At 35.8% G+C, this 19,821-nt stretch overlaps 3 protein-coding genes across 3 annotated transcripts; 2 read left to right on the top strand and 1 right to left on the bottom strand.

The window, feature by feature from the left end:
- Positions 1-3,289: 3,289 nt before the first annotated feature.
- LOC145165691 (NADH-ubiquinone oxidoreductase-like protein) lies at positions 3,290-5,057 on the bottom strand. Its single transcript, XM_079084490.1, has 2 exons — positions 4,837-5,057; positions 3,290-3,617 (listed from the first exon to the last, which is right to left on the bottom strand). The coding sequence occupies exons 1-2, from the start codon at positions 4,984-4,986 to the stop codon at positions 3,510-3,512; spliced, it is 258 nt and encodes an 85-aa protein (XP_078940616.1). The 5' UTR covers positions 4,987-5,057; the 3' UTR covers positions 3,290-3,509.
- A 2,203-nt stretch (positions 5,058-7,260) lies between these two features.
- On the top strand, positions 7,261-15,480 carry LOC145163515 (eukaryotic translation initiation factor 2 subunit alpha homolog). The gene is made up of 6 exons (XM_079082355.1): positions 7,261-7,610; positions 10,435-10,468; positions 10,601-10,657; positions 10,737-10,970; positions 11,052-11,156; positions 14,935-15,480. Exons 1-6 carry the CDS (start codon positions 7,261-7,263, stop codon positions 15,478-15,480), a joined length of 1,326 nt encoding a protein of 441 aa, XP_078938481.1.
- Positions 15,481-16,898: 1,418 nt separating this feature from the next.
- Positions 16,899-19,463, top strand: LOC145165690 (UDP-glucuronic acid decarboxylase 2-like). Its single transcript, XM_079084489.1, has 7 exons — positions 16,899-17,345; positions 17,609-17,908; positions 18,036-18,182; positions 18,313-18,392; positions 18,474-18,557; positions 18,663-18,830; positions 18,938-19,463. The coding sequence occupies exons 1-7, from the start codon at positions 17,072-17,074 to the stop codon at positions 19,157-19,159; spliced, it is 1,275 nt and encodes a 424-aa protein (XP_078940615.1). The 5' UTR covers positions 16,899-17,071; the 3' UTR covers positions 19,160-19,463.
- Positions 19,464-19,821: the final 358 nt, after the last annotated feature.

Raw genomic sequence — 19,821 nt, 5'->3', positions numbered from 1 at the left:
TCTCGAGGCAAACAACACCTTCGCGCCTCCTTCTCCGCTGTCATCCGCCTCCTTTATTCTTTCCTCGTACGCCTTCAGACGTCCGACTACGTCCTCGAAGCCAACGTTTTTTAGATCGAGCACCTGCTCGAGGGATGCCACCAGATGGATGAATCGCCTGGGAACAACCTTCAGAAGCTTCTTCACAAGCTTCGACTCTTCAATTGTTTCACCAAGCGATGCAGATTTCGAAGCTAAACTGGAGAGCTTTCCGGTGAAAGAGTCGATGGTCTCCGTTTCATTCATCCTCAACCGATCGAAATCGGTGTTCAGGGTTTGAAGCCGGGCTTCTTTCACCCGATCAGCGCCAACGTGACGGGCCTTGATTGCTTCCCAGAGAGCCTTTGCGGAGCTGACATCCCCAATTTGCATCACAAGTGCTTCGGGAATTGCTTGATATAGTAAGCCTACTGCTAAGCAGTCTTTTTCTTCAACTTTAGTTGTTCCAGGTTCAATTTCTGACCAAACTTTGTGTATACGCAGGACGACCTTCATGCGTAGAGCCCAGACAGTGTAATTTGTCTGAGTTAACATTGGGCAGGCCACCGATGTGGTTCCGACTTCCTTGATTCTCGTCGGAGGAGCAGCAGCACCCCCACTTCGATCATCTTCAACATCGGACATTTTAAACAGATAAGTTTCCTTGATTCCTCAGTTCCCCTTGACTGATTTCAAGGCTCTGATACCAAATCTAGTATAGCAATTGTATCGTATAGCAATTGTATAAACACAGAAGAATATATATATCAAAATAACTCTTTGATTGATTGGAAATATAACTCAAAACCAATTACATATATATGTGTATATATCTGTGTATGTTGCTGTGTTTTTTTTGGTGTGTTACCCTCTTGGTAATTCACTGATTATATAAGATGAACTTAATCATTTCAATCTTATATTAATAAGTATGAGACCCAACCACTTGTTGGTGTCCCTTACTTTGTTCCAGAATTTTGATAGCCTTTTAGGAGTGGAAGACATGGGTGGAGTAGGAGATGATGACTTAAGATTCCAACATATGTTGCTGCAATGAACAAATTATATGATTACTTTCACGTCTAGTTCTTAGGTACGATGTTGTATTGCTTTTTGAATATAATTTAGGTTATGTTTGGCACATTATAACTAGATTATAATCTAGGTTATGTTTGGAAAAACAAAAAAGTGGTTTGTAAGTTATATTTTCAAAAAGGATATTCATACTAGCAATTAAACGAGCTTATTAAGCTTTCTAAAATTCTCAAAAACATATCATTTATTAATTATAAAAAATCTTCTAAATGTTTTTTTTGTCATTTTACATATTTCCATGCCATTTTATCAACTAGTATATTAACAAGTAGTTGGGCTAGTAGCTAGTTTTTTAGCTAGTGTGCCAAGCATAAACTTAATTACATATTTGAATTTATCATGTTATGAAACAATGACATTTTTATTATTATATATTTTGTATAAATTGTGGTATTATTTACGTTAGTAGAATATTTATATAAATATAATCTAGTGCTCTATTTATATAAATATCAAGTTCAGGTTCGGTGACAATGGAGCAATGGGCATCCCATCATCGTCTTTTAATTCATAGATTCTCCACCCCTAATAAACTCAATGATTCCCTACATCGGGTTTGGGTTTCGGGTTCCTCGAGTTCATTGCAACTTGGTTAAAATTACAAGTGGTGCAATTTGCAAAAGGAGTACGAAGCAAAAAATGTGGTTCGATATTTGTGGCAAACGTAAACTCGACATTGATGTCACACCAATGAGTTGCAGAAGAAGCCACAATGGACCCATGGTAAGCCCATTATTACTTGATAGAAGCAAAGTGCGGTTTCAACAGCAATTTGGTTCATGAATGGATGCCAAAATTCGTGATTAATTCAAGAAACGGTGGTTGTTTGACCAACTTGACAACCAATGTTTGACAAATCTTATAAAAGGAACACCAAAATATGAACAAATCATCATACCCGTGGATGAGATGTTATACAAATGTCGTGTTTTGCAAAGCACATCTAAACATGAATTTCATATTTACAAAGTGGACATGTAGTTTGGTTAACGGATCCCGACCCGAGGTTGTTCTAGCCTGGTTGTCGGTTCAGGGTTTTTATGACTAGGACCGGGCCAGGACTGCTTTTGCCAAGCCCGATTAAAGGATTACACCCCTTGTCCGGCCAAGGCTCGGTTTTTGTCAATTAAAGTATAGATCCACTATTCGAGTAGATTATGAATCCATGCTAGATTTGAATGATACATAAGGTATTGATGTTTATACCACTTAAATTAGTACTAAAATTATATTGTATTTGTAACTTGTAACCATCATTTACGCATTAATCATTTATAACATAGGCTAAAGTTTGTTAAGAGCCAATTTTTTACAGTTCCAAAATTATAACACAAGCCATTCACGCAACCAATTTGTGAAGTTTTATTACCAACCATAAGAATGATGGAAGTATACAACAGAAAATATATAGTAAAATTTTATTCAATGATCAACCATAATCACACATGGCATAGGAGCACCTACCTTGTCCACTACACTCCTCAAAGCAACCACCACAATGCCGATTATCATTTCTAACATCTACACATTCCCCATCACAACAAACAAGTTGATACCCACAAACATGTCCACAAACTCCACAATGGTTGCCATCAGACATAACATTCTTACAAAACTTCGCAAAACAACACACTGAGCCTCCCCATGGATTCTTTTCAGGATTGGAACAGAAATTCGGGTCACTTTCACATCCTAAAACTAAAGCTCTTTGTCTTCCCCTAGACACAGCTCGAAAGAAGTTTGAGTGTGTTGGAATGTTTGAACCAGATACCAAGTGATCAATAGTGCATGATAACAGAAACAAGATCAGCCACCAATGGGTGTTTCTAGGTTTAACATGATGATGATGATGATGATTTCTGGAATGGTATGAACAACGCATGCAGTTGTTGAGAGAGAAGATGATGAGGTTCATTTGATGAAAGTGGGTTTATAAGATGGTGATGATTACCTAACATGTTTTAAGACAAGGGGTATGCCCAAATAAAAAAATGTAATCATGCTATGCTATGTCACTTCAATGTAAACAAGTCAATGAGAAAATGAGCATCTACTAACTAACTGCTCATTTTTCTATACATGCAGTGAGCTCAACTCTGAGATTATTAATAATAAAAACTTAAAAAAAAAAAAAAAACAAAATCCACAAATATAAAAACAATCCAAGTGCACCAAATGAAAAACAACAAATAAGGGTCTATGATAAAGATTATGGGATAATGTGTTGAGAAGTTTGAATCAAAAATATCATGACAACAGGATAAGTCAATGGTTTGGAACAACAAAGAGGGGGATAAAATCCCACCAAATTTTTTAAGGGAAAAAAATATAGATTGCAGACTTCAATCATATTATTTAAAAAGCACGCAGAAAGAAGAAGGAAAGTTTTAGTAAGACTAGTGATGAGGAACTCCATCTCCATCTCCAACTCCACCTTTTGCCTTCTGTGCAGCAGCTCTTATCTGGCGTTGTTCCTCTTTGTATATCCGATTTCTTCGTTGAAACTGTCAAATTAGGGTTTCATGATTTTAGTAACCAACAAATTTCGATTTCACCACTTTAATATATAAAAAAAAAAATGCACAGATCTTGTGCGGTTTTTAACTTTTATTCCATTCTTTCGGTCTTTAAGGACTTCTATCCCAAAGAATCAGAGATCATGCGATATCTTGTCTAACTCAATTAACTTTCAGTCTCATTGTATAACTTTTAGGAACTTTCTAGAATTTCCTATATTTTATAGTTTTTTTTGGCATGTGGTTTAAGCTTTGAAATAGGAATAATATTGAATGTTCTTTAACATTTCCTTCTGAAATTTGACACAGTAATATGTATCTAGTGCATATTGTAGCATTATTAAGCTGTTGAATGTTTGATGAGCTGTAACTTTTCGATGAAATTATATTAAGATCATAAGAAGATAGAAAGGCCATTTGGTTGGTCTGAACTACGATTCTACAAAATATACAGTTCCAATTAAACATCAATATGGTCTGATCAGGGGCTTGGTCCCAAAAGGCCAAACTATATCAAACCAAAACATGATCCTTCTACGGATCATCAAACACCAGAACTGAATACTACAGAATTATGCACAGGCCCTAACAGGTTATGCCACAGTGATGCAACCAAGTTCAAAGATTGGTCCTGTGTTTTAACAAAGTAGAGATACATTTCAACTTTGAAGGTCAAGTTTGATACTACTCAGCTTCAAGAAGAATCTTGATAATATGACATATAGAAATAATGATGGGTTTATATTAAATTGACTGTAAATGTAAGATATTTGCTTATTGTCTAGCCATCAGATGTATACACATTAACACATAAACATAAGCAAGCAGAATCTGGTCATATTTATTGAACCTAGTTTCCCTATGACACTAGAGTCCGAAGAAGTCATCCATGGGACATCAAATTCACCACCAGATATTGTTTAACCGGTAAAACTCTTAAGGTTAGGCATCGGTAATGAACTAGGGCGATCAACTAGTAGCAGCAAATAGGAAGGTAGCAAATCGCATAAAAAATCCCAAACCAATTACATATATCTCGTAGCGAAACCATCAATTAGGGTTTAGGACATCTAAAGATAGCAGTTCATTACAGTGCCAATGGTACACCGATCTTAGTATTAGCCAAGTAAATGTGAAGATACAATTACAAATTTAAAGATATAGTGGGGGGTTCATTTCGATTCGATTATATTCAAGTAGATCGTACCTCTTTGGAGTGGTGAAGACACTCGAGATAGTCTTCACGGAGAAGAGAGCAGTCCTTGGGTTCTCTGCAACGAGACATACACTCGCTGAAATCCATCCAGAAATCATAACACCTCCCTTTGTTCCCTGTTATCCCCCAGCCGGACGCCATTGGTTCTGAATTTGACCTTACGATTTCCTCCTGAACCTAAAGAAGGTTGATGATGATGATGGCAACTTACCACACCATACCAGTGTATTCTGATGACGGACCTACCTTTGTTTTTGGGCCATTGGGCTTGGGCCTCATACAAGCCCATAAATCTACATAGTCCATTAATTCCTAGGGGTGAGCAAAACCGAACCCGGAAACCGAAAAACCGAAAAAAATGAAATCGAAAAACCGAAACCGAAGCATAAACCGACGGATTGGGTTTAGATTTTTCAAAAACCGAAAATTTCGGTTTGGGTTCGGTTTTTGGGTTTGCTAAAACCGAGAGAAACCGAACCGAACCGAACCGGTTTTAAACCAAACCGGACCGGTTTAGAATTTCTTTTCTTCCTGTAAACAGGCTTCAAACCGAACCGGTTTTGAACACCTTTTGTAGAATTTTCAAAAACCAAGTTTTGCATCTCTACTCATTGGTTGATGCAAAATTTTCTGGAACGACTTTTACGTATTCATAAAATATATTCTAAAAAAGATCTAACATGGGTTTTTTTACATATGAGTATATTAGACATTAAGTGTTAATATTTTGAAATTATATGGAGTTATAATGTTATCTTTTGGAATTCTAGTTCATTGGTATGCCAAGGTTTTAGGACCTATCCCTATTGAAGGCGTATAGGTTATAGGTTTTAACACACATGGATCCACCAAACCGGTCTTTAGCATTCGTGTTGTCTTCCTGATCGTCCATGCTTTTATGGACCTTTTTGCTTGTCATTACTAGGCTTGTTTAGCTTGAATGCGAAGGCACTTTTGAAAGAACGTATTTGAACATTGTAAGATGTGTTTTTTATAAGTTATTTATGGATAAAATGTTGTTTGGATAAGCGATTCTTGAGAATGGTCGAAAAAATAGCGACAATAAGGAAATGGCAAGAAAAAATAAGAAGAATAATTTGCGAAAAGGTAGGACTTATAGGGAAAACCTCATTTCTTTTTCTTTATACATTATATAAAAAAAACTCATATATAGCTTATTGGTCAAGTCGTGTCCTTACAAAATTTAAAGCTTATAAAAACTCACATGACTAGTTAACACGACACCAAATAAATGATTTTGAGTAAAGATCTCAACCAGTTTAAGTAAATAGATTGACATGATACATTAAAAAAATAAAAAAGGTATTAAGATCGAGCTCTTTACCAAAGGGCTTCTAGCCCAGCGGTATCTGGTGTTGCCTCCCTCCTTGAGGTTGAGGGTTCAAGTCCCGTCGTGGACATAATTGGATTTAATGTGTAGTTTAGGAGTATGTTAGATTTGCCGTTTAAAAAAAAATCGAGCTCTTTAAACCCATTTAATGTTTGAACTTACAAGGTCTATACCCTAAACCTGATACTCACACAAAACTTGGCACTAGATAAATGAGTTTGGTTAAAAGATTTCGACACGGTAAGGAAAAAACTAGCATATCATAACGACTCGTTCATGTGCATTAGTGACTTGACTCACTGTGAGGATTGACTTGTTGAACTGGTCAAGATAGTTTCACAGTTATGTTTTTTACAATGTCTTAAACTCTCGATGAACTATTTGTAGGAAGAGCACCATGAGTTATTGAGTTGGGATAAAGATCGACATATTGTTATGTGAGCATTTTAAACTAGAAGACAATTATTGATACGACCCGCTACATGACACAAACCACAAGTGAACATAGAAAAATATGGGTTTGAGTTTTTCTGACTCGTGAAACCCGTTTATTTTATTAGATTAAAAAAATAATAATATATATTTATAAAAAATAAATATGTTATATTTAGACTTATTTCTTGTGACCCACGTACCCGATTATGACCCGCAAACTTGAATTCGGCCCATAGACCCTATCTGAACCACAAACCCGTATAATTAAACGGGTTACACGAGTCGTGTTCGGGTTTGACTTATTAGGATTAATATTAATATTTATATGAGTTTTCCATCCTGTCAATCCATACAAGCTTAAACATACCTGATTGCCTTAATAATCAGTTCTGTTCCAAAAAAACCAAAAATGAAAACCCCCTTCGAAATCTACCCAACTTCCCATTCATATATCAAACATCTCCTTTTGTAGGGCAAGTTCTTGTATCCAAACCCTTACGTAAAACCCTTTACATTGCAAGCTTTGAAAATTCTTGGTCATCTCATAAGTCATAATTGTCTCCCATTTAAGGGATTCTGAGCCATTCCTCTGAGAAGACTAGCGATTCCCATCAAAGTCCTCCACAATTATGGCTTCCAATTCCCCGAGTCTTGAGTGCCGAATGTACGAAGCTCGGTTCCCTGACGTCGACATCGCGGTGATGATTCAAGTCAAAAGCATTGGCGAAATGTGCGCCTACGTTTCACTTCTCGAGTACAACAACATTGAGGGCATGATTCTTTTGTCCGAGTTGTCAAGACGTCGTATTCGTAGTATCAACAGTTTGATTAAAGTGGGGCGCACCGAGCTTGTTATGGTGCTTCACGTAGACGAAGACAAAGGGTATGTTAATCTTAGCAAAAGAAGGGTTTCCGAAGAGGACATTCAGATTTGTGAAGACAGGTATAATAAGAGCAAGCTCGTTCACTCTATTATGCGCCATGTGTTAGGATCGAGACACTTAACACACGGCTCTAAACACACACACAGCTCACGAAAAACAAGAACACAAGGATGAACATGAGGGATTTAACGTGGTTCGGTCCTTCTCTGACCTACGTCCACCGGTAACTAGGAATTTACATTTCTTGGTGCTAATCTGCACTCTTTCTTTGTTACACTAGATACAAGTTTTACAAATACAGAATAATCTCTTATATAGAGATGGAAATCAGAAGTAGTCAAAAAACACAACTGGGTCTTCATTCAACAATTGTGGCTTCACAACTTCACATTGTTCCTGCCATTTTTGACCAACTTTTCTGTGGATTCACACTCAACATTTCTGTGGATTCATACTCAACAATCTCCCACTTGAAGCCACGGAACAATCTTCACCTGTGCTTCAACTGTGCATCTGTATTTGATCTTAACTCCTTCCTAGTTACCCTGGCCTTCTCTTCAATTAACCTGAAGGCCAGTTGAAGCTTTCGTTAGCTCCAACACATCAGTCATGGCTAAGTCTGCCACTGACCTGTTCTCTGTCTCCATCGGCTCCCACTGAAATGAACTGCCCGATCCTGGAACATCCTGAGAACAAACGACACTCTCCATATGAAGCAGATAATCTGGAGAGACTTTTACAGATGGAATACTGGTTCTCTTAACCCACTGTGTTCTGGGTATTCTAGCTGAAGCACAACCCTTGCTCCCACTGCTATGAATGCCCTTGACTGGTTTTTCTGAACCGTTCCAAACACGTTCAACCTGAATCTGACATGTGACTCTGGGTTTGCCATCTGCAAAGCAAACCTTCTTCTGTCCACGAGACTCTATGAACCGGATTTTGTTTTTCTTCTGAACTGGGACGGTTACTCCCTCAGACGGTAAACTGACCATATATAATGAACCCCTCTTATGTCCACGAGCTATCACAAGATTTCTTTAGACAACCTTCCACTGCCCATTCCTGAACTTAACCTCGTGTCCCTGTTCATCCAACTGCCCAACAGAAATCAACTGTTTCTTCAGACTTGGAATTACCCGGACATCCTTCAAAGTCCATGGACCAACTGGAGTCTTCAAATCTAAGTCACCTATGCTCGTCACATCAAGAACCTCATAGTTCGCCAGTATTACCTTACCAAAATCTCCTTCTTTCAGATTCTGCAGTGCTTCACGGCTGTGGGTAGCGTGAAATGAAGCACCCGAATCCATAACCCAGGAATCCACATTGCTCTCCACACTACAGATCAAAACATCATCATCTGAATGGTCTACTGCAACGTTAACTTCTTTCTTGTCTTTTGGACATTGATTCCTGAAATGTCCAACCTCTTTACAGTTCCAACAAGTCACATCATTTCGAGTCCTCGACTGACTCCTTCTCCTGTTCCCGCTCCCACTACCTCTGTTATTTCTTCTACCTCTGACCGCATTCAATTGTTCACTTGATGATTCCCCGGAATTTCTTCGTCTGACGTCTTCGCCTAGAATTAAATCCCGAATTCCCTCAAAAGTGAGCTCTTTCGATCCTGCGGAACTAGTAACGGCTGTAACTGTTCCGGTCCAACTGTCAGGTAATGATGATAACAGTAGTAAAGCTTGAACTTCGTCCTCAAATTTTATTCCCACTGACCCAAGTCTGGATAAAATCGAGTTCAAATTGTTGATGTGTATTGTAACTGAACTTCCTTCCCTCATCCTCGTGTTGACTAGTTCCCGAATCAGGAAGACTTTATTTGCTGCCGACGGCTTCTCGTACATATTAGACAATGCCTCCATGATTCCCTTTGCCGAGGTCTCCTTCAAAATGTTGAAGGCAACATCCTTTGACAAAGTCAGTCTAATAAATGCCTTGGCCTTCTTATCCAAAGTCTCCCAGTTTGCTTGTGTGATCGCCTCCGGTTTTTCACCTAAAACTGCGTCCAAGTCTTTCTGTATGAGCAAATCTTCAATTTGCATCTTCCACCAACCAAAATCTTTCCCATCAAACTTCTCAATCTGAAGCTTACTGCTTTCTGCCATTTTCTGAAAGATTAGGGGCTAAACTGCAATTTTCTGAAAGTTCAGGGGCTAAACTGCAATTTTCTGAAAGTTCAGGGGCTAAACTGCAATTTTTCAAATCTGCTACAGTGTCTGCTACAGTGTCTGCTGACATCACTGCTGACATCGTGCTACAGTCTGCTACAGTGTCGTCTTCTCCGGCGAACTGCTACAGTGTCTGGTACTACAGTGTCGTCTTCTCCGGCGAACTGGTTTTCCGGTCACTATTCCGGCAAACCTTTGACCGTCGATTTGGACGTCTTCCGGTGGTCAAAAAATTCAGAAAAAAATATTTTCGGAATCTTCGGAACGAGACCTTTCCAACGGTATACACCAAAATCGTTTTTGACGAAAAAAAATTTCGACCAAAAAACTGAAAATCACCTTCTGGAGCTAAACCAACGCTCTGATACCACTTGTTAGGATCGAGACACTTAACACACGGCTCTAAACACACACACAGCTCACGAAAAACAAGAACACAAGGATGAACATGAGGGATTTAACGTGGTTCGGTCCTTCTCTGACCTACGTCCACCGGTAACTAGGAATTTACATTTCTTGGTGCTAATCTGCACTCTTTCTTTGTTACACTAGATACAAGTTTTACAAATACAGAATAATCTCTTATATAGAGATGGAAATCAGAAGTAGTCAAAAAACACAACTGGGTCTTCATTCAACAATTGTGGCTTCACAACTTCACATTGTTCCTGCCATTTTTGACCAACTTTTCTGTGGATTCACACTCAACATTTCTGTGGATTCATACTCAACACCATGTTGCTGAAACTATGGAGCTTGATCTTGAGGTTAGTATGGGTTAGTTTACATTGTTGAGTTTGATTGATAGATTTCATTTACATTCATCTAATTGTGCATTTAACTACTACATCGGCAAAACAAGCCCGAAATATTGATACTTGCAGTCTGTCTGATTACAGGATCTATATATTCATGTTGGTTGGCCTTTGTATCGGAAGTATGGGCATGCTTTTGAGGTGAGGGTTTTAAGTTTTAACACTCATTGTCGAGCATTATGGATATAAGTGCCTCATTCGAATACTATTTTTCTTGCAGGCATTTAAATTAGTCGTTAATGATCCTGACACCATTCTTGATTCACTCACTCGTGAAGTTAAAGAAACCAGCTCTGATGGAAAAGAGGTGACAAAAGCTGTTCATGCTTTATCAGAGGAAATTAAAGATGTATTAGTAAAGAACATTAGAAGGAGGATGACTCCACAGCCATTAAAGATCAGGGCAGATGTTGAAATGAAATGCTTTCAATTTGATGGTGTTCTTCACATTAAGGTTCTTTAAAGACTTGCCCTTTAACAAAATTTTATTTTTTGAAACTATTATTGAACTTTCTTATGATCTTTTATTTGTAAGGATGCCATGAGGAAGGCTGAAGCTGCTGGAAATCAAGACTGCCCTGTTAAAATTAAGTTGGTTGCCCCTCCATCTTATGTTCTCATCACACAAACTCTTGATAAGGTAAATTAAATATTAATATGTATTGATATATGTTATTTCCTTTCCTTTTTTTATTTTGTAATACATGACATTATATACATTGCTTGTATCACATAGGATCAACATATTTCCAGGCTTTTTCTGATTATGTGACTGTTATTCTATAATTTAAGATAAAATGAGAAATTTTAGATTATTTGACATTGACATTTTACATCACTCATTTGTTCCCATCGTTATGACATTATGTTATATATTTCTATCACTCATTCACTCATAGAAGTTAACTCCTCATCCTATATCTTTATAAGCCTACTAAAGTTAACCTATTATTTCTAAGATATCTCTAATGCTACTCCCATCAACAACTCAAATTTATATTAGTAAACTAGTTTCTCTGTTTACATTTATATAGCCCAACTAAACCAAATTACTTAATTTAATATATTTTAATAAATTTATTAATTAATATTACATCTGTTTTTAATAAATTAAAGTTTATTGGAAAAAAAAAATGAAAGGTGACCCAGCCTTGGTGGGTTTTGCTTGGAAGATTTTTATTTCTTTTTCAAATGGATTGGGCGTGAGGATCGTCGATCAGGGTATAACCTATGTAGGTTCCAAGATCATCCCCTTCCCTCCCACATGATTATGTCTAGTTTCCCTTTCACCCCTTGTCTTCATAAAAAAGTAACATACTTCGCATTTTATTATCTTGTAAGAGTTGTTGCTCACAAACGTCTCATCTAACCCCTCCCACACTCCTATTTTGCCAATACTAGTATACTACTATCCCATCATGTTCTACATACAACTTACATACAACTTTTGAGAGCTTTTACTTTTTAGTTTAAATATATATATATATATATATATATATATATATATATATATATATATATATATATATAATTTGTTCGTCGGTAGGAACATTTAAATTTTATTTTAAATAAAAAATTTCTAATCCAAAAAGCTACTAAATGTAACTTTTTTTGAGCTTTTAACTTTTGATTTTATAAAAAATTACACCTTAAAAAGCTAATTATTTTTTTTCAACACTTTTACACAAATAAAATCTATAACTTGCAAAAAGTTTATAAACTCTTTTGTATATTTGTTAAGATATTTAAAAAGTTTAAGTATACGTTAAGACACATAAAATCAACAATGTCATATAACTATTGTTAATAAGACAAAATAAAAATCCAGACCAGGTTATATGTGCTTAAGAAAAGATTTGTACATTATAATATTCGAAATTTCTTAGCATTTTGGAAAAAGAAATAAAGCTTTTCTTAAAGCACTATAACTTTTCGTATAACTTAAGTTGCATCCTTTGAAGGTAAAGTTGTAGCAAAAACCAAGAAAACTGAAGAGTTTATATATATATATATATATATATATATATATATATATATATATATATATATATATATATATATATATATCCGATTCAAGCTGATTTGAGACCTTGAGCAATATAAAAAAAAATGAGACACTTTTTTGCCGTTGCATGCGGAGATTTAATACCATTTTTTTCTAAAACTATATACGTAGATACACATAAAAAAAATGGGCCTCAAAGATTTGGAGGCCCAGATCATCGTCCATACTGTCCCAGTGTCCCACCATCTGATACAGCCCTATATATATATATATATATATATATATATATATATATATATATATATATATATATATATATATATATAGCCGATTCAAGCTGATTTGAGGCCTGAGCAATATAAAAAAAATGAGACACTTTTTTGCCGTTGCATGAAGAGATGTTTTTTTCTAAAATTATATAAGTAGATACATAAAAAAAAGGGCCTCAGAGACTTGGAAGCCCAGATCATCGTCCATACTGCCACACCCTCTGATACGACCACAATATATATATATATATATATATATATATATATATATATATATATATATATATATATATAGGTTAATGTGTTTCTTATGTGTGTTAGAATGCATCAATAAGAATTTAATAAAATTAAATATTTATTTAATTAAAAAGATAGATATTAAATGATTTACATAGTTCTATGTATATTAAATGATATCCATAATTATAATTTTTATTTTATGGAAACTAATTAAATTCGTCATTAATGTCAGCAATAATATTCTTTTAAAGTGAATTCGCATCAAAGTTTTTATATATGGATTCGTGTTTTGTTTCAGGACACGTTCATTTAAAATACAATAAAGTTGCATGAAATATGAAGAACGAGAGTGTATTCTATCTCATTCTGCTAGAATACAATGTCATTCTTCTAAAAAAAGAATTTAATGACGAATTTAATTAGTTTCCATAAAAAAAGAATTATAATTATGGATATCATTTAATATACCTATAATTATGAAAATAATTTAATATCTATCTTTATTTGATTAAACAATAATTTAATTTTACTATATATTCTTATTAGTGCATTCTAGCAGACAATAGATGTGAGAAACATTTGAACATATATATATATATATATATATATATATATATATATATATATATATATATATATATATATATATATATATATATATATATATATATGTGTGTGTGTGTGTGTAAAAGATAAATAAGAATCGTTAAATGTTAAAAATTCTATGAACCGTTCTTTTTAACTTATTATTAAGGGTATTTTATCGATTCTAATATTTGGTTATTTTTATGTTTTGACAAATGGACCAAAAAGTAGTAAAGGAGTTATGTCATTTTGATAACTTAATCATCATAACCACTTATATGTATCAATCATAATATATATAGTCCACTTTTGAAATAATATATGACATTTTAGAAATCAAACCCTCAAATTTTCTTACTCTTTCAATCTCTTCCATCAAACTTGAAGAACACACAAATCTTACAACTAGTTTCCAAATCTCTTTTGATGCTTACACTATTTTGGCAATGGATAGGAAACCAAATAATCTCTTGGTAGGATTTGTGTATAGTTAAAAACTTGTAGATGTATTAAAAAGCAAATAGATATGAAATTTATTACCTTTTAGATCTTTAACCTTTGTTTGTTTTAGTTGATTAACAAGATTGCAAAAAAAAACTGAATGCCAGTTCTAATTGATTCTCAGAACCTGAAAGAAGTTAATAATGCTAAAATTTTGAACTGTAACGAATGTGAATTTTTTTATAAATTGATATTTAACTCTAAAGCGCCCTAATTGATAAAAAAAAGAGATACCAAGGCCTATCACAATTAATCCCTAGAAGGTCAAGTAAGTAGATGATATTGACTTGGCAACACAATTATCCTTCTCTTCCTAGTCTTCGTATATGTTATTTCCCTTTGTTGAATAAGTTTTTGTTTAGTGGGTAGTTGTTTCCTATTTCCTAGCTTAATGGTCACTTATTTTCTCCTTTTTGTGATTTCCTTTGTAAGCATATAATATATGGTAGATAGTCGTTCTCTATTTTTCTTGCATCAATATACACAAGTTAGTGTTGTGTAAATTTCTCTCTTATACATATAACTTTGTGTCTCTTGTTGTGTACAAGATATATAACCTATCTTCAAGTTATCAGATGATTCTAGACTATAAATGAACCAATTGCCCCTAACCATTGTGCTATTTGATTAATGAAATCGTGAGTAAATAAAAGACAGAGTAGGGATAAGAATGACATAAAAGACATCACAAAGAGGATCAGAGAAAGATAGGTATTAAATCCCTTGAATGACGATCAAGGCTAAATTATTTGCGTACCATCAATCTCAAACACGATCAAATATATTGAAGATTTGAATCATATATCTTGCTTGTTTAGAGGAGGATTGAAATGGAAAAAAAATACATGTTGATTGTTCACATAAATAGGTATGTGGTGGAAGCTTTGGACAAAGGCCTTTACAAATGCGTGAATCTTACCAACAACGATCCTAATCTTTCGATCTTACAGTTTGCGGACGATACTCGTTTCCTTGGAGAATGGAATAGAGTGAACGCCTTAAATCTTATGAGGCTTTTGAGATGTTTTCATATTTTCTCAGGTTTAAAGATCAACATTGCCAAGTGTAGAATTATGGGTATTGGCATGCATAAGGAAGAGGTGATGAATATGGCTACCTTTTTAGGGTGTGAGGAAGGGACTCTCCCTTTCTATTACCTTGGAATGCCGGTTGGTGGAGGTATGTCGAGAATGTCAAACTGGAGAGTTCTAATTGGAAAGTTTCAAAATAAACTCTCAAATTGGAAAGCCCGCCATCTCTTTTTTGTAGGAAGATTAGTGCTTTGTAAAGCAGTTCTAGGAGACTTGGGATCATACATGTTCTCGCTCTACAAGGCTATCGCAAAAGTCATCAATAAACTATAAAGCATTTGGTGCAATTTCTTTTGTGGGGGTGAACCGAATAAAAGAAAAATCGCATGGGTTGCGTGGAAGAAGGTCTTAAACTCGAATATTAATGGAGGCCTTGGAATTGGAAGCCTTCAATCATTTAACCTAGTTCTCCTTTCAAAATGGTGGTGGTGGTTTAAAAAAGATGAAGGGTCTCCATGGCACGATGTGGTAAAATCCATTCACGGTCCGGATGAGAAACTTGGGTTTTGTCGGTCAGCTGCAGACAGAAGAGGGACATGGGGGACGACCAACAACATCAACAAAGCTCTTAACCTCGGAAATATAGATCTTAGAAACATGTTTTACAGAACTGATGAAGGCTAGGAGTGGGGCCTCGAAGATGACGGGAAATTCACGGTTTCTTCCATCAGAAAGCTTATAGACTGCCACACTCTTGAACGTTTGAATTTTCATACTTAATGGAACAAGTCAACTCCCAATAGAGCAAATGTACTACTTTAGAGAACAAGGTTGGGTCGTTTACCAACCTTGTTGAATTTGGAAGTGAGAAGTTCTCAAATCAGATCCACACATTTCCCTTTGTGCCATTGTTATGAGGAGACGGAGAACCACCTGTTTACTTGGTGTTCGACGGCTAAGGAAGTTATCGCTCTTCTTAATATGTGGAGTCATGAGTTTCCAACTGACAAGGTTACCATTGAAGATATGTTCCAAACTATTCAGAAGAGAGAGATGCAAATAAGAAAGATAAAAGCAACAGACTTAGAGTGATTCTATTGGCTTTCATATGGGCTGGGGCGGTTCTAGTATAGGGCACACAGTGGCCCGTGCAACCCCTGACTTTTCCGGCCGCAGTGTAAAAATTTTCGAAGTTTTTTTTTCTATTATTGTGCAACCCCTGACTTTCCGTGCAACCCCTACTTTGTAATATTGCGTCCGCCCATGCATATAGATTTTATGGGGGTATAGGAACAACAAGATTTTCAAGGGGGTGGTCATGAATTGTAATTTTATTTTCTAGGAAATTAAAATCACCACCTTTTGGTGGATAAAAAGTAGAGTCACGAAAGAAGGATAATGCCCTCTGGCATTGTGTTGATTTAATAAATTTCTTGTTGTACAAAATACAAAAAAAAAAAATGTGCCTTTAAAATTGAAAGACAACGTCGATTGAAATTTTAACAATAACTAGATTAGTTAGTTGCATGATTCAGATCTATTTAAAAAAAACCGTTATATGTTTTGTATAAAAAATAACACAATTGCATAAATAGGGACAACTAAATTTCGTTGCATAAATTTGCAATTAACCATTTGTTATTTTTAGGCCTCCGAAACTTGGGCTAGAAAATGGTGACAAGAATAGGGTGGGTCTTATTTTTTATGTGATAATAATATTACAAATTATGCACCGTCTATTTCGAACCTCCCTCAGTTTGAGCCTCTCTCACGTAAAGCAGAAGATCTACGCCTGTATGAAATCATGCCCCGTTCTCTCTCTCTTTCCATCCTTCCCGACAAATTCTCCCTTCCGATTTGCCCAATAATACAGATTCTCTCATTATTCCCGATCATAATCATCAAATAAAAAAAAAATCGAAATATGAATCCAGAAAGGGTTCAAAACGAAGGCCAGATCAATCCTGCCAGATTTTCGATCAAGGATTCAGTTAGGTACATGTTTGGAGAACAACGGCTGCTGTTTGTGCTCATCGGAATAACCATTGTAGCTCTGATATCCAATGTCGTCGTCATTCCGTCGTCGTCGCAGTCTGAACCGATCTCTGCATCGTTTCAGGTTGCCGTGTCGACTTCCGTACCCCGTCGGATAGCCTATGAACTCCCCACACGCAATTTCGATCTCGTCAATGCGGCGGGTCCGTAGCCAAATCACTAATTCATTTTTTATTTTATTTACATATTCATCCTTTTAGGGTTTTTGTTAGAAACAAATTTGAATACGATTTTAGTTGCAGTCGATCCATTATGTGCAAAAATGGACTCGATAAGACTAATAAATCTCAGCTCAAGAGGGAATCAACGCAAAAACCTTGTTAATTAATTACGAACTTCTTCCTCCCTTTGATCTTCGTCACACTATAATAATTAGATCGATGTTTATATATATTTGATTGTACAGGTGCGAGGATTCCTCTTGGGTTGAAGTCGAAGAGTTTGAGGGTGTTAGTGACGGGTGGATCAGGGTTCGTCGGAAGCCATCTGGTGGATCGACTGATGGCGCGTGGGGACAATGTTATCGTAGTCGACAACTTCTTTACAGGCCGGAAAGACAACGTACTCCACCATCTTAGGAACCCTAGGTTCGAGCTCATCCGTCATGATGTGGTTGAACCCATCTTGTTAGAAGTCGATCAAATCTATCATCTTGCTTGCCCCGCTTCCCCCGTCCATTACAAATACAACCCCGTCAAAACAATCATATCCTTTATAAATTTATTTTCTTCAAGGTTAATTTGTATATATGAAATTTATTGTGACATCGATCTAGAACTTTAATTGTGTTTGTTAGAAATTAATCGATCCTTGACGGAGATTGAGATATCACAAGACAAATGTGGTCGGAACGTTGAACATGTTAGGACTCGCAAAGAGGATCAATGCACGATTCTTGTTAACGAGTACAAGCGAGGTCTATGGCGATCCCCTCGAACACCCTCAAGTCGAGACCTATTGGGGCAACGTTAACCCCATTGGTGAGTTAATTAATTAATTAATTCCAGCTAGCATAGATCAATTAGCTTATAATCTGAATTAATTAAACGAATCTTTTATCTTCTTTGTTCGGATTAATTAATACATATTGTTTTCCATGGATGCATGCAGGTGTTAGGAGCTGTTACGACGAAGGAAAACGTGTTGCAGAGACCCTGACCATGGATTATCATAGAGGGCTTAACACCGAGGTTCCCATATATGGTTTTCCATTTTGCTGTAATTAAGTATCATGGAAAACAACGTACAACTTTTGATGATATCTTTTGCAGGTTAGGATTGCTAGAATTTTCAACACTTATGGACCACGGATGTGCCTTGACGATGGACGTGTTGTCAGCAATTTCGTCGCTCAGGTGGACGTTTAATTATTAATTAACACACTGTGATTGTTAATTTGGAATTAAACACACAAATATATTTATATATGATTGTTTGGTGCATCGATCTATATAATTAAGGCCTTGAGGAAACAACCGTTGACTGTTTATGGAGATGGAATGCAAACGAGGAGCTTCCAATACGTGTCCGACCTGGTAGATGGATTAATGAGGCTAATGGAAGGAGAACATGTTGGACCTTTTAATCTCGGCAACCCTGGTGAATTCACCATGCTGGAACTCGCCAAGGTAACCCTTCCATCATTTTATATATATATATATATATATATATATATATATAAACTTTCAAGGGTTTCTGTGAATTAATTCAAGAAAGCGATGTGAATTTGTGTCAGGTGGTGCAAGATACGATCGACCCAAATGCAAAGATAGAGTTCAGGCCAAATACAGAAGACGATCCACACAAGAGGAAGCCAGACATTTCAAGAGCTAAAGAGCTTCTTGGGTGGCAGCCGTCAGTGACACTCCGGGAAGGACTTCCTCTGATGGTATCGGATTTCCGACAACGCATCTTTGGCGACCTCAAAGAAGGTGGTAGCAGTATGAGTACGTTTTAACTTTGTGTTTGTTTAGGTTATTTAATTAGGTTAATTAGGAAGTCAGCAGACTCTCCAAGAATAAATTTATCACTAAAAAAGACAAAAAAGAATATATATAAGTGTTTGTTTAGCACCATTTGAATTCCAATCAACAAAGGCCTTCAGAATTGGCCTTGTTAAAATGAACCTTACACAAAAATAGTGTTAAATTTGATGCATGGTTGGTTGGTTGGTGTAATATGTTGGCTGAGAGAGATATATATTGTGTATTGTATAGGGATAATGAATAATGTTAAAATGGAATACCTGAAAACTTTACGTATTTTTGTATTTATATATTGTGTATTGTGTATTGTAATTGTAATTGTATACTTATATAATATCTCGTGAATTTGATTAAAATACGTGAATGAAAAGCTTAGTATATAGCTTCTTTATCAAGATTGCCATATTCTCTGTTACCTTTTCCACTAAACTTGGGACACTGATTTCAAGAATTTGCAAGTGACATACACATGGGATACAAAAGTGGCATCGTGGTGTTAACTTCTGTTTGAAAATATTAATTGATTTTTAACATTCATTATTTATTCCTTCTGGACTAGTTTTGTATTTATTTTTGTTACGGGGATGATTGTTTTACTGTGGCACTTTTTGTTATTGATCTGGTTCGAAGAATA

Source organism: Lactuca virosa, chromosome 3 (assembly GCF_052849685.1).
Source record: "Lactuca virosa cultivar CGN04683 chromosome 3, Lactuca_virosa_CGN04683_v6, whole genome shotgun sequence".
NCBI lineage: Eukaryota > Viridiplantae > Streptophyta > Magnoliopsida > Asterales > Asteraceae > Lactuca > Lactuca virosa.
The sequence above is the reverse complement of the archived record's forward strand: the minus strand, read 5'-3'. Positions and strand labels throughout refer to the sequence as shown.